This window comes from Xiphias gladius, chromosome 21 (genome assembly GCF_016859285.1).
Source record: "Xiphias gladius isolate SHS-SW01 ecotype Sanya breed wild chromosome 21, ASM1685928v1, whole genome shotgun sequence".
NCBI lineage: Eukaryota > Metazoa > Chordata > Actinopteri > Istiophoriformes > Xiphiidae > Xiphias > Xiphias gladius.
In genome coordinates this window covers 14,355,467-14,369,766 of record NC_053420.1, presented here as the reverse complement: position 1 = coordinate 14,369,766, position 14,300 = coordinate 14,355,467, and the positions used below count along the sequence as shown (strand labels likewise).

General features: G+C 40.6%; 1 protein-coding gene across 1 annotated transcript in view; it reads right to left on the bottom strand.

The window, feature by feature from the left end:
• Positions 1-950: 950 nt before the first annotated feature.
• Positions 951-14,300, bottom strand: part of skib (v-ski avian sarcoma viral oncogene homolog b) — a 34,449-nt gene continuing 21,099 nt past the window's right edge. The window contains exons 2-7 of the mRNA XM_040116368.1: positions 5,744-5,857; positions 5,393-5,496; positions 5,040-5,284; positions 3,473-3,747; positions 3,143-3,373; positions 951-3,035 (exon numbers count right to left, since the gene is read on the bottom strand). Coding sequence (XP_039972302.1) covers positions 2,814-3,035; positions 3,143-3,373; positions 3,473-3,747; positions 5,040-5,284; positions 5,393-5,496; positions 5,744-5,857 — 1,191 coding nt within the window. The 3' untranslated portion in view covers positions 951-2,813. The remainder of the gene's footprint in view (positions 3,036-3,142; positions 3,374-3,472; positions 3,748-5,039; positions 5,285-5,392; positions 5,497-5,743; positions 5,858-14,300) is intronic.

The window sequence follows — 14,300 nt, the reverse complement described above, 5'->3', positions numbered from 1 at the left end:
CTTTGCTCCATCTGATTTCAACTTGAGCAGAGAGACTTAATCAGTCAGAATAAGTAAAAACAGCTGTGTGGGGCCTAGACAACCATCGTCAGGGAAACAAAAAGTAATAAATTCCAGGTGTGCAGTTGATTGATCAGTTTCATTAATGTGGCTGATGATGTCATAGGACTAAATGTTTGTAAGACAGGCCTTTTCCACAAAGGACGTTATGACATCACAGTGGAAAAAGCACAGGTGTAAATAATCAGTTTGATGATTGTTGAATCCATTTGCCTGCTTCAGTTGCTGGGTCCTGGTTACTGTGCATGCTAACTGACTTGTACTGTCATGTCTCACTGATTGATCCAACTGAGGAATATCAACAGTTGCTTCCCCCATGCCTCTCTATTGTTTTGGAGTACCTTCTACTCTTATATGTTAGTCACTTCCTCAATAAATGCATTCAGTAGGCCCTTTTTAAAAATAATTGATATGTTAATTGAGTACACTGTTCATCTTGCCAATATACTCACTTATGTATTTTGCAATCCCAGTAGTATCCTTGAACGCAAAATATAATAGGGGCCTTTTTTCATCTGTTAGAATAACACAAATTAAGAAGCTCTGTGACGTTTTAGACACAGCAGCGCTTTGAGCTAAATGCAAACATCACACGCATCACTGTGACAATGCTAACATGCTGGTGTGTAGCATAGCAGGTGTAATGTTAACCATGTTCACCATCTTATATTAGCGTGTTAGCATGGTAACATTTGCTAATTGTCACTCAACACACAGTAAAGCTGAGGCTGATGGGAAGTCATTAGTTTTGTGGGTTTTTTGTTTTTTGTTTCTTTTTACATCCACAAACACACAAACATGCACAATCACTGTTTCCATTGTGGTGAAAATAACAATAAAAAAAAAACACTCCTCAGAGCCCTGAAAGGATTGATTTAGATTTTAATGGGTATTATACAAGTTTTCCAAAGGAAAAAGAAAACATCGAAACAAGAGGCAAGTGAAACCCCACTTCCAAACCAAAACTACAACAGCATCAGCTAACAAAATGGATATTGCTATTACACTGTACCCAACAAATACTGAGCGAGGGTATTATAATGATAAGACATAAAAGTGTTTCTTGTCTAAATATACGAGAGCACCTAAGGTTGAAACCACGAGAAGGTGTTGCTTCTCTTTCTGATGAGGGAGCTGGAGGTGCAAAGAATTCAAATTCATTTTTCAGTTTTTGGTCTGTGGTATAATATATATACTCTATAATTCATCAAATAATAAAGATCTTCTCAAATAAACAAAATCAAGGGAGAAATAATAGTATTCTGTTTCATGTGTCAAACCTACAAAAACTACTGATAGGTCAAGTTCACGGCTATTTATTGTTTACCATCCAGTCTGGTAAATGCCCTGTGATTACAATGACACACAGGGATACACCTATGAAATTGCAGTTTTGCAAATCCAAATATAGTCGCTTTTTGGTTTCAAGTAAGAGCAAAAAATAATATTCATAATCAGTTTAAGTCTGGAGCAAGCAAACGTAACAACAAATATCTTATTTACAATATAATTGTATTTACATCAGAGGATACTGAGGGAAAGTGTGTTTAAATTCAAAGTTCATGTTAACTTGTGATTTGAAAAATGGAACAGGGAGTACAATGCAGAATGCAAGGTTCTTTTCTTTAAAAAGTGCAATTCCTTTTCTTAAAGTAAAAAAATATATATCCATATTTTGTATATATGTAGAAATGTTGTTCATATAAACAGCATTTGTTGATTTAAGAGCCCTAAAACCAGTGACTAAAAATGAATGCTTTCTGTTGATAGGCAGCAAATTATTATAGAATATAAATTATTTTACAATACTCAATAGAAAATCAAAAGTACCGCATTTCAACAAATACAGACAACAATTGAAGTTTTTTTTTTTTTTTTTTTTTTTAGGAGGGCGTTTGTAGACTTATCTGCACTAATGTGGGCAGGAGTATTTACTATTTATCACGTGGTTTGGTTGCAAAAACATTACTGGAAAACAATGTTCAAACAACAAATAAAGTTGCATCATAATATTAAAAAGTAACACTTCCATAAAATATCTAAAGCATAAAACAGTGGTGGACCTGAAGGCAGCCCACATAACCTCCAATACTTCAGGTTTATAAAATACAAAAGGTAGACAAGCTGGAATACACGCGTACATGTTTGAATATGGATGTGTTTTCTTGCCTGTGTAATAACAGTGCTGCGCAAGCAATATTTCTCAAAAAGGACTTCCTCTACACAGTTATAAAAAGCAAGCTGATATTAAAAGTAAATAGTGGTAAACTGGTGTCTCTTGTTTCCAGTGGTCTGCAATGACACCTTTGAGTGTACCAATATTTTGTGGCACCAAGAGTTTTATCATCTGCTCATGTTTCACCAGGCGCAACATGTTTCTTCCCTTCATATTCAAGTAGTGTTATGTGGCTATATTTGCACATCTTAGAATAGCTTATACCAAAATAAAATCCTTGGACAGCGTCGGGTGTCTAACCGAGGGCTCTGACATCACTGGAGAGATGAGTTGATCACTGAAGAAGTCTTTCTTAGTTTCACGCTCTACAACATGCTGAGACATCATGCTACTTTCCAGTTCATTTCATTAAATTCATATATTGTCATAATAATATTGATCAACATCACATCATATTATATATGACAAAACTGACTTTGCATTTGCTGAGTCTCTTTTCCCTAACAGGAGGTGCAACAAAGTCCTTTATCATGCTCCTTTTGTTTGAGTCCTTTTCTCCAGTTTTGAATGTGCAACTTTAGGATCCATTGGTGAGTTGCGTGGTCTGTCTGTGCGTATCTATGTTTGCGTCCTTGGAGTCTCCAGGAGGGCTGCCGTTGGCCTGCAGCGCCAGCTGGATTTGCAGGTCTTTAACAACACTCTCGAGGCTCTGCCGAGCTTCCCTCTCCCGCTGAAGCTCTTGCCTCAGCTGCTCACGATCGGCTTCTGCTTGCTGTAGCTGCACATGCAACTCTTCAATCTGCACACAATGCAACACGGCAGTCAGTATAAATGACCCACAAATAAGGGACAGGATCAACAGTTTGTTATCTTTTAGGGATCACAGGGATCTTGGAGACATCTTACCTGAGTAGAGTACTTGACCCGGAGACGCTCAGCCTCACAGCCTTTGTCACAAACTCGCAGCTGTCTCTCCCTCTCCAACTCTCTCTTCAGCCGCTCACAAGACTCCTCCGCATCCCTCATCTTCCTCTCCCAATCCACACGAAGGCGTTCAATCTCCTTTCGCAGGTTGCGCTTGGCTTCGATGGCCTCGCGAAGGCGGCCTTTCTTAGCCACCCTCACAAACTCCAATTCCTGCAAAGACATCAGAATCATTTAATGTTCGATACACTAATATTCATGGAGAGATTACTGTCATGTAGTATAGTATTTGACAAGAACAGGAGGTGATACCTGCTGAAGGCTGCGTTTAGCTTGCACAGCAGCTGCCAGCTTCTCCTCCTGCTTAACTCTCATCCTGACAATCTCCTGCAGCAGCTTTTCCCTGGTTTCTTTGGTGTCCGGGCCTGCGTACAGCATCTGTCTCAGGGTGTCCATCTCAGGGCAAATGGGCCCTGACAGCCAGGCAGGTCCCTCCTGAGCTTGAGCAACACTCTGAGGGCTCAGAGTCTGAGTCACACTGGCGCAGGCTGACGGAGGAGAAGCCAGGGAGGAAGGTGGCAATGGACCTGAAGGAGAGAGAGATTTCACATCAGTAAGCCATTGATTAAAGTTCAAGACTGTTGTGCCAATTCTCAAAGAATAAAGCAAGGCATAAAGGTGGGCTGTTCTTATGACAAAGCTATCAGCACTGGTGGAGAAAACAGTACTTAGGAAAACTGAAAGATTATTTACGTTTGTCTAACTTTCTCAGGCTCTAAAATTATGTTGTTGTAAACAGTGCCTGCCAACCTTTTCTTGTCTGATGTACCTCCAGAGCCCTTTTTTTCATTCAATTGAACCACTGTTTAGATCAGTTTCGAGTTTGCATTCGTACTACAGTTGGACGTTTCAACGATTTATTCATTACTGTTGCTATCTATTTCAACTGTTTAGCCATTACGCTATTTTTACTGTTACTTTTAGCTCTTTCAACATGTCACCATTACTTTTAGCAAACTATTTGAACTATTCTCTCATTACTTGAAGTTACAGTTGCGGTTTACCCATTAATTTTAGTTATTTCACCATTACTTTTAGCTAGCTGTTTCAACTGTTTATCTAATACTACTAAAGCTAGTTGATTTGATGACTACTTTAACCCCTTATTTTAGCTAAATATTGCAATGGTTTATCTATTGCTTTCAAAGAGCTATTTGAGCTGTTATTTAACTATTTCAACCATTTATCCACCCCTTTCTTCTTTCTTTTGAATTTTAACCATTCATCCGTTACTTAAAGTTAACCATTCCAACTCCTGCTCGCTTTCTAACTAGATTTCACAACACGTACTGTCAACATGTGTGTGATTTTGATATATATTCCTTTTTTAATTGTTATTTCTATTTTTTCAGATTAGTTCAGCTACCCCACAATCTTTTCCACATACCCCATGCATCAGTACCTCCTGGGGGAACTCTGGTTGGGAATCACTGTGATAAGGCATCAATACAGAAACTGTTTCATAGTTGAATGTATAAGCCAGAAAACTAAGCATGAGCACTTCCTTTCTCCAGCTGATGCTGCAAAACATCAGGAATAATATATACCGCAATTAAATAGACGATTTGTATGGGTTTTGTTGTGGCTACATAACAGCAAAATCAACTTCTTTTATTTCTCTTGTACTTCTTCCATTTGACACCAGGTGGTACAGTTTCACAGGAATCACCCTGAACCAGCTCTGCTATGGCTCATTTCCAGTGGGGCTCACTGTGTAATAAAAGTTGTAACTGTAATATCTGCGCGTGAAATAGACCGACTCTTGCAGTGTTCAATTTTTCTGTTTTATTCCCAACTCCAGATGATGGGTGGTACTCACGATCGTCAAAGTCATCCACATCAATCTCTCCATCTGTGTCCATGTCGTCGGCTCGGTTGGTGGTACCGGAGGGTGCCGGTTTTGCTGCAGGTTGTACGTCTCCATTATGCAGATCCTGTGGCGTCCTGGAAATGGCTGCGGGTCCTGTGTCAGGAGCGTGGCTGTCCCTGGGATGGACCGGATGGACCAGGGGAGCTAGTGTCAGATTAGGAGCTGCCAAAGTCTCCTGATTCTTTGAGTAGGACCTATGGAAACAATAGAGGTACATTTAAAGCATTTCACTGGTTATAAGTTCAGTTTAACAAAAATCATGTCTTTAAAACTGAAACTATAATAGCTCTCAGATGACTCACCTCTCCACCTCATTCTGAGTAGCTGGTTTCTCTTTTTCTGTGGCTTTAGGAGACCAGGGACGGAAAGCAGAGGGCCTCTGTTTCAGTTGGACTTGTTTCAAATCCTGGAACAACAATCAAAACAACAAGCTTGAATAAACTCACAGTAAACTACCACTAGAACATTAAATCAGCCATGACGAACGCACTCAAAGGCCCCTCTTCGTTTAACAAGGCTGAATGACAAAAGGTCATAAATAGATGATAACGTAATGATTCAAATGGGCAATGGATTTTACATCACCCTTTTGACCTTTGAGCTTAACAGCAAATCCAGTATCACACTAGAAACATGAACACACAGCTACAAACCTTGTGTGCAGCCTTTGACAGTGATTGTAACCAGTCAGGTTTCCTGTCTTTGTCAGCTGATGGAGATTGTAATTTGTCGAATTTGGATCTCTTGGCTGGGACTGGGCTGGGAGACTGAGGAGAGAAGAGAGAATAAATGGTTAATCATAATCATCATGCAGAGAGAAAGTGCAGATATTACATCATAGAGTACCGTGGATGTTTCAATAGCCCACAACTTCTAAAAATGATACTGTGTGACTGTAAATGGCATTATTCATAAGCAACACATGGATTTGTCAGAACATGACTTTGTCCAAAAGTGATTTTTTTTCAACTCAGTCTTATAATACGTACAGTAAAAGAGCAGAGAAACACAGAAAGGTGGAAAATAGATGAAAACAGTAGAGAAGACACAGACAGGGAAGGAGGATAGAAGATATGTCTGTGTAAGTTTAGTCTTTGAGCTTGGCATGTCTGCATGTTTGTGTGTGTGTGTGTGTGTGTGTGTGTGTGTGTGTGTGTGTGTGTGTGTGTGTGTGTGTGTGTGTGTGTGTGTGTGTGTGTGTGTGTGTGCGTGTGTGTGCTTGGTGTGTGTGAGCAGGGCTTTGAGCTGAGCAGACACTCAAGCTGGTCTGGCTGGCAGCCAGTAGGGTTACATTGCTCCCTGCCAGGCAGAAGAGGCGCCGTCAGGTGGAGAAGATCGACTCCCCGAACCACAGAAATATTGCCATATAGAGAGAGAGGCAGATGAATAAAAGTAATCGCACTCAGATCTGACAGACGACTGAGCTGAAGTGTTCAAGGAGAGTTGCATGTTAATGCAGGGCTGCGGATGCATGTAATGTTTGAGGGAGACTGTGCTTGGAAAACCTGGGGAGGCAAGCATCTGTACCACAAAATACTGAATCTCAGCAGCTCTTTCTTGTATATATTGTACGTCTGTGTCAGTGGCAAGCTCCAGGGTCATGTGTTGGGATAGCTAACCTCCTCAGTCCTCAGGTCTGCACTTGTCAGACAGAGGATATGTTTACCTAGGCAGGCGCAGAGGCCAGCACAGACCTGCCTGCCTCCCTCTTACTCACTACTATGACATTCTGCCTCCAGGAATGGCAAACACTCCCATCTCCTCGTCTGTGTGTGCGATTCAAGACAAATGATTACTCTGGCTACCTTCAAAATCCTCAATGGAAAACACTCCTGTGGGGTTGCGTTTAGTTGTGGAACCTTAATAGTTGCTCACTGTAATCACCTCAAGATGGGAATTAATGACAAACATCACATAGCATTAAGCGAGAAACCGGGTTGGTAATGAATCGTGTCTCACAGCTTTTCTACAGAAAGCCAGACGCTGCGTGAATGAGTGTGTGTGTGTGTGTGTGTGTGTGTGTGTGTGCGCCTGCACGCAGCTATGAGTGGGTGTCGGGACGTGTGGGAGGGTGGGGGGTTGCGGGTGTAGACATGCATATGTGTGTGTGGGAGGGTATGTGTGTGTGTGTGTGTGTGTGTGTGTGTGTGTGGGTGTGTGTGTGTGTGTGTATCTGGTACAGTGTACTCAAGGGTGGAGGTGTTAGTCAGGTTTGGCACTGCATACTTGAACTACCGAAACCAAAGGCTGCTGCAGTTCTGAAACAAATTTAGTCAAATAGTGAATTGACATAAAAGTATACAGATCTACAAGAATTTGAATGATAATCTTGATTAATCGGTTAGGTCATTTATCTAGCAAAAATAATCAATAATCAATTCATTGGCTCAAGCTTCTCAAAAGTCAGGACTTGCCGATTTTTTCTGTTGTTCAATTATAATTGGAATATTTCTGAGGGTTTTGGTCTATCTGTCAAACAAAACAAACAATCTGATGGAAAATTGTGATAGAATTTTTATTTATTTATTTATGTATTTATTTATTTTACAATTTTCTGACATTTTATGGGATAAACTATGAATTGAGTACCTTCAGACCCCAAAGATCTGATGACCAAACACTGCTCTTCATTCCACGCTGTCAGTTAACATGTAACCCTTAACCTGTGGAATACTTTGCCCCTCATTATTATATCTTCCTACTCCGCTAATGTCTTACCCATTTTAAGACCTATCCAGTTCTTTAAGCTGTTAAGACAAGACAACTGGTCTTTTTTATTATTAATTAGTTTTTTTGCAGTATGCCCATCCTGTATTTGTACTTTTGTCGATAATCATTAAGCTTCATGTCTCCATTTATTGATTGTCATTAATTTTATTTTCATGTTCATGTATTTAACTGAGTTAACTCTGTTAACCCTGCAATAGCTCAGTTTTTTGGCCACTTGGGGGCAGTGGAAACAAGTTGTGAAATTTGAAATTAAATCATCACCTTTTAAGTTAAGATGGCAAACTTGTCAGTAAACAGTTGCTTATTTACACATCAAGCAGTTATGGATTAACTTCAGCTCATTCGCTGAGAACAGCTGCCTTCTGGGTCTTAAAACGACACTATGAGAGCTGTGAGAGTGAACAGTAAAGTTGCAGCCAAACAGCTAAACGATGAGCTGAGACCCGCTAAAAAGCTCCATAAAGCTCAGGGCAGCTGCAGATTCAGGTGATAATTCTCCGTAGGCTCATCACTACGAGCAACTCCTTTCACACTGTCACATTGTTTTCATGATATCAGTTGATATGTTTTTGTTATAAAAATATTTATTATAGCTGCTTTAAAGCACTTTGGTCAACATTTGTTGTTTTAAATGTGCTCTATAAATAAAGTGAACTGGCCTGACAAAATGATTAATAAAAAATGTATATATCGCCAGAGTTATCTAAAAATAATCCTTAGTTGCACCCCTGCACTCTGCTGCATAAAAAATGTTTTACCACCATCTCATATCTATTCTGTCTCCACTGTAGGGTGGTAGCTGCGTGATGTGTACATGCTGTGTTTGTCTGGACACTCCCCTCACGCGTCCCTGACTCACAAATTTGTCTACCTGTCTAACCAGTCACCACATTGCACACACTCCCATTCATACACAGCATCCTGTTTGGTTAGCCACTGTAAATTAATTCTCTTAACCCAGACCTCCTGCCGACTGAGTCCTGCTCAGCATTGGTGACTCGACCCCTCACCTGCCTGAGTCAAGGCCAGTGGTTTTCTAAGAACTGCTGCCCTGGTGTAATCAGACTCTGTAATTACTGACGTGACTGTTGTTTTCCCGACAAAGGATGTCTGTCTGTCTGGTGCTATTTCTACCCTGAGGTTTGCAGCTCCAGGAAGGCTATGAGCGCTAGACATAATAGAGTCAGAAAACAGACACTCCCAGACACCACAAGGGACCTGCTGGCTAAATCTGACACTGACCTCACAGGAGAGCAGCCGCACGGCTTTACTCACCACCACATCATAGACATAGCATGGCCACGGAGTCATAACACCCTCCTCACACATCCTACTGCCTAGCAGGTCCCACTGAGCCAGATGATAGTACATCTCACCCTCCCTCTCTCTCTCTCACTCTCTCTCTCTCTTGCTCTCTGTGTCTCTCTTGCTGGTAAGAGAGGGAGACTTCCTCTGAGGAGTTTGCTTTGGCTGAGTCCCCTGTGGGAACTGAGTCTTGAGTGGGAGGAGGGTGGGCCAGGGGAGCGGGACCACAGAGGAAGCACTGAGCTGAAGGAATGTATACTTGAAGGCCAAGTACAGCCTCCCCTTTAAGACTCCATTCAAGCATTGCCCTTTTCATCTTGCTATTGTATGATATTTCTTTGAGGCGCTGTAATGAGGGAGCATTTCAAAGCAAACCTGTAGGCTAAATACTGTCTAATAGCAGCTGGGCAAGAGTAGGCATGCTTTATTTTTTAATTAATGCCACATAATGGCATGGTAATACCGGGATAAACCTCAGCTATTTTCATGCTGGCATGGCAGATAATCACAGAGACGCACAACACATGGCAAACATATCAATACCTATTCCAAGAGCAAAAACGTTTGACCTGCTTGAAGAATAATTTGTCGATATTGTACCAACTGGAACATGAAAGGGGTTGAACTGTTATTTCTCTTGAACAGGGAGCTAATCAACAATATTTGATTATTGACCACTGACTAAACCAAGACTGCCTTTTGGTATCAAGGAGATTTTAAAGTAAGTCCAACTATGATATCTTGAGCCTGGTTGGCTGAGAGCTTCACTGTCAAAGACCCATGCCACAGAGATTGGTGATAAAGGGTTGGTTGGAACTCAAATTATAAGAAAAAAAACATCCTCTCAACCATGGTATCTAAATTGGTACTATGTGCCCAGGTTTTGATGTTTTTCTCCATCCCAGTACAATGGAGGTAAATAGAAATTAATTTGTGGTGCTCACAGCACTGAAAAACATAGGGACTATTTTCTCATTAGAAAGTACTTCCAATTGCCGCCGACAGATAAATAGAAGCCTGGGTAGAAGACGTAGAAGGAAGAAGAGACAGAAGCTAGAGAAAGGGAACAGATTATGACGGGAGGGATAGATGATTGGAAAGCCATGAAAGAACAGAGACAAACAGGATTGGTTAACCAGGTATGAGCCCTGACAGGTGGTATGAGGTGTGGTTAAGGTGAGACCCTTGCTCCCTAACTGAAGTTTAGGAATTATGTTGGGTTATTACAACTTTATTTTTTTTTAGTGTTTATCGCCAGATTATCTAAAAAACATTTTATACGGAGGTAAAAAAGAATGTAGCTGCACATAATCTGTCATTGCAGAGGAAAACTGTGTGCAATAGGTCAAAGTTGAACAAGGTCATTGGTCGGTAAACATGTGGTGGATATTTACAACGGACAGTTTGGGTAATGACTTTAACGTTCACCACCTATTCTACAACCTGTCTGATCATTGGGGTTCTTTCCTGAAATATCACTGCATTCTCAAATCTCAGCCCGAAAAAAAAAAAAAAAAAGATCCTTCTACTGAAAGAAAGAATTCGTTATTTTGGGAAATAGGCTTATTTTCTGTCTTGCAGAGAGTTAGATGAGAAGATTGATACCACTCTCGTGAAGCAACAATGGGAGATAGTTAGCATAGCTTAGCATAAAGACTGGAAACATGGGGGAATAGCTAGCCTAAACAGGACCACCTAAATGAATGAGCTTAGAGGTGCTGGTAGGGAGATTTTGTTACCTAGTCAGGCAAGCTTTTTCTCCCTGTTTCCAGTCTTTACGCTCCAGTCTTTACGCTAAGCTAAGATAACTGGCTGCTGGCTTTAGCTTCATATTTATAGTACGGATGTGAGATATGAGAGAGTAAGAAAGTAAATTTAGAATAGTAAATATACATATATATATATATATATGCTTGCTAAAATGTCAAACTAATCCTTTAATATCTTCACCTCCCTTTATGTAATCTTGACATGTTGAAAAGTCTTTTTATTCCTCATGTCTTTCACACGGGAAAGCCACTGACGGGAGGCAAAAATGGAAACCTCCAGCATCTGTTCTGGTGCTAAAAAAACTCAAATGAAATCATTGAGAAACAAAACATGGGGCAGAACTTATCTGGTCAGACAAAAATAGTTTCCCCAGCTGAACTTCCTTGGGCCACGGTCATACAATACCAACGCACGCTGCATGATAGCATGGCATTAAGAAAAGTGCACAGCAACAAGACACAACAGTTTTAGATTACGACCTCCTTTTCCCTCCTAAACCCCTGAATGTAATCCCCAGATCGACATGTGCTTAGTGGGGCGCTGTCTTACTCAAGGGCACACCAACTGGCACGGCTCACTCGGGTGACGGCCTTAGTTGGAAGTGAGAGAATACTAGTTTTAGTAATCTGATCCCTGTAGTTTGGTGTGGATGGTCACAGGGATGCCTTGAGCTCTCTATTCAACTCTCACTGCATAAATTGTACGACAGTCCCTTGATTTATATAAAGCCTTGTGGTCACCTTGTAACAGCTGGGGGAAAATTATTGGTGTCTGCCCAGAATATCCCTGAAATTTCATCCCTATTCCACACAGCTGCACCACAAGCTCCCATTTCCCCTCTCTAAATCTTACCTTAATTTATCAATGTATTCTGTCTCCACAGTGTCCAGTTTGAGGATATAATGTTTATGTAGCTGAACTGAGCCTGGCAGTATGGACACACAAAGAGAGCTGCAGGTCTTGGCATAAGGTCGGCATTACAGTAAAGCTTATTGGATTGTCCTAATTGTCTTTAGGATTGAGACTTGGTGAGGTCTGAGGCAGATGCAGGAAGAGCTGCTGTTCCTAAAGGTGGAAAATATCCCATCAGGTCGACACAGCTTGACACATATAACTTCAAAGCAGAAGAATGGAGCGTTAAAGCAGTGTACTCCATTTGTCGACCATTCATAGCCTAAGCTATGTGTGGAAAATTGATGATCTAGTAACCCCAGTGGAACCAGTCAGGGTAATTCCTACAGAACACCCTTCATATGTGTTTGCACTGTGTTCACCTCATATTGTCATTCTGTTTCTACCTATTGAAAAATTACAATATGGAGAAACACAATATGATTCATTCCTCAGGTTTCGCCCCTTTCTTCCATGCTATTTATTTATTTTTCGGTGGAGTATTTCCTTGCCCGAATCAAGGGCCTAAGGATAGAGGGTGTCATATGCTGTACAGATTGTGAAGCCATCTGAGGCAAATTTATGGTTTTGAGCTCTACAAATAAAACTGACTTGACTTCACTTGACTTTAAAGCGGCATTAACTTTTTTTTGGCCACTTGTGGGCAGCAGAAACAATCTGTAACCACAACATTAGCATATTATTACCTTTTACGTTGCCATGGCGAAATTGTTTGCACACGGAGCAAAAATTATGATTTCTTTTGGAGCCATGTTTGTGTCCCTCTGACGAATGCAGGTCCAATATTCACACTCCTCTTAGCTCTGTTCTTGTCTCCACCATCCCCTGAGGGAAATATTTTGCTCTTTAGCTGCTAAATGTTCCACTATGTTCACAAGGTGGATGCTAACTTTGGTGCTGAGCAGGTACTTTCGGTGGATTTTTAGAGCTTTTTTTTAGCTGCCTGCTGCAGCCCAAAATAATGCTATGAGAGAGAAACCGAACAATAACGTTGCAGACTGGAAACCCGAAACAAGGAGCTGAGAGCCGTTATAGAGCTCCATAGAGCTGAGGGGCAAATAGCAGAGTCTGGTATTAATTCTCTGTGGTTTCATCATTACGATCGACACCTTTCAAATAAAAGTAATCATTTCATGCATTTTTGATGTGAAAATATTGATTTTCGCGGCATTAAAACAGCAAATATCCTTCTTATCAAGTCATTTTTTGTAATAAATTGAGTTGTAATTAAAAAGAGTGAGCAAATCTGCCAGTATAGTAAGAATGTTTTACTAATTCCGAAATTCCCAAAAGTATTTTTTAAATGAAGTTTCATTTTCTACACTGACCCAATATACAGACTCTGGTTTCCTGAGTTGGTGTTTTATATTATGTTATTGCACCGGCAGATTTTTTTCACCACTTATTTCAACAGTTTTGATTTTTAGAGGTCAAATATAGACAAAAGTGCTTGATAAAATGGGGTTGTTTTTTTTTTTTTGCAGTGAAGACATACCGTGCATGTATTATTTTGAGGTTAATTCACTTTATTCAGTGCAATCATACAACTCATCCATATGTGAATGAAAACTATTAAGACATATAATCTTTTGCTGACATGTTTCATTTTTTGTCTCCCCATCATGAAAAAACCTGCTCCTCAATACAGTGAACTGCCTGCGTGTGCATGAAAAGATCATCTCGCTGGTGAGAGCAAACAAAAAGAAAGATTACTGTACTACTGCACCGCGAGAAATGAATTCCAATTCAGGTCCAAACATGGCAACCATAACAAAAGGACATGCCTGCCTGCCTGCCTTTCTTACAGTGTGTTGATAGTGGTGTCTAAATCACTCTTTCCCTCAGAGGATGACCTCACAGTAAAAAGGGCTCATAACTTATTTCAACTGACATGGAAACCCTAAACTAAAAGACGTTGAACAGATTTCAGCGTAGATTTGAAATCATTTGCATGAGCATGTTTGGTATGGTTGTGAGTTAAAGTAATCTTAGGAAATGAAACGGGCTCTGTGACTGGTGTATTTATGGCTGCACATAGCGACAAATTCAGCAGATAGTTGTCTGAGCCCCCCTGCTGTACAATTGGAATAAGAGAATTAAACATCAGACTACATGATCTGAGGGAAAGACACAAGGCTGTATCTGCAAACCAATAAAATGCAGGCACACGCAGACGCACACATGCAGACACACACACACACACACACACACGTCTTTATGCTTCTGTTCACATTTAGCACACTTATAATGTAGGAGCAGCTGCACTGCTAACCAGGAGGCCGGAGGGGATGAAGGTTAACGAGAAAGACGGAAAAAAAGAGAGAGAGAGAGAAAGAGAGAGAGAGAGAGAGAGAGCGAGAAAGAGAGAGAGATCGAGAGAGAGAGAGACACTATATTTATGGAATTTAATTTACTGCTCATGAAGGGTAAAATGATTTCTTACTCAAAACGTATTCATGCAACTTTTTTGAACACTATAGATAAAAAAAAGAA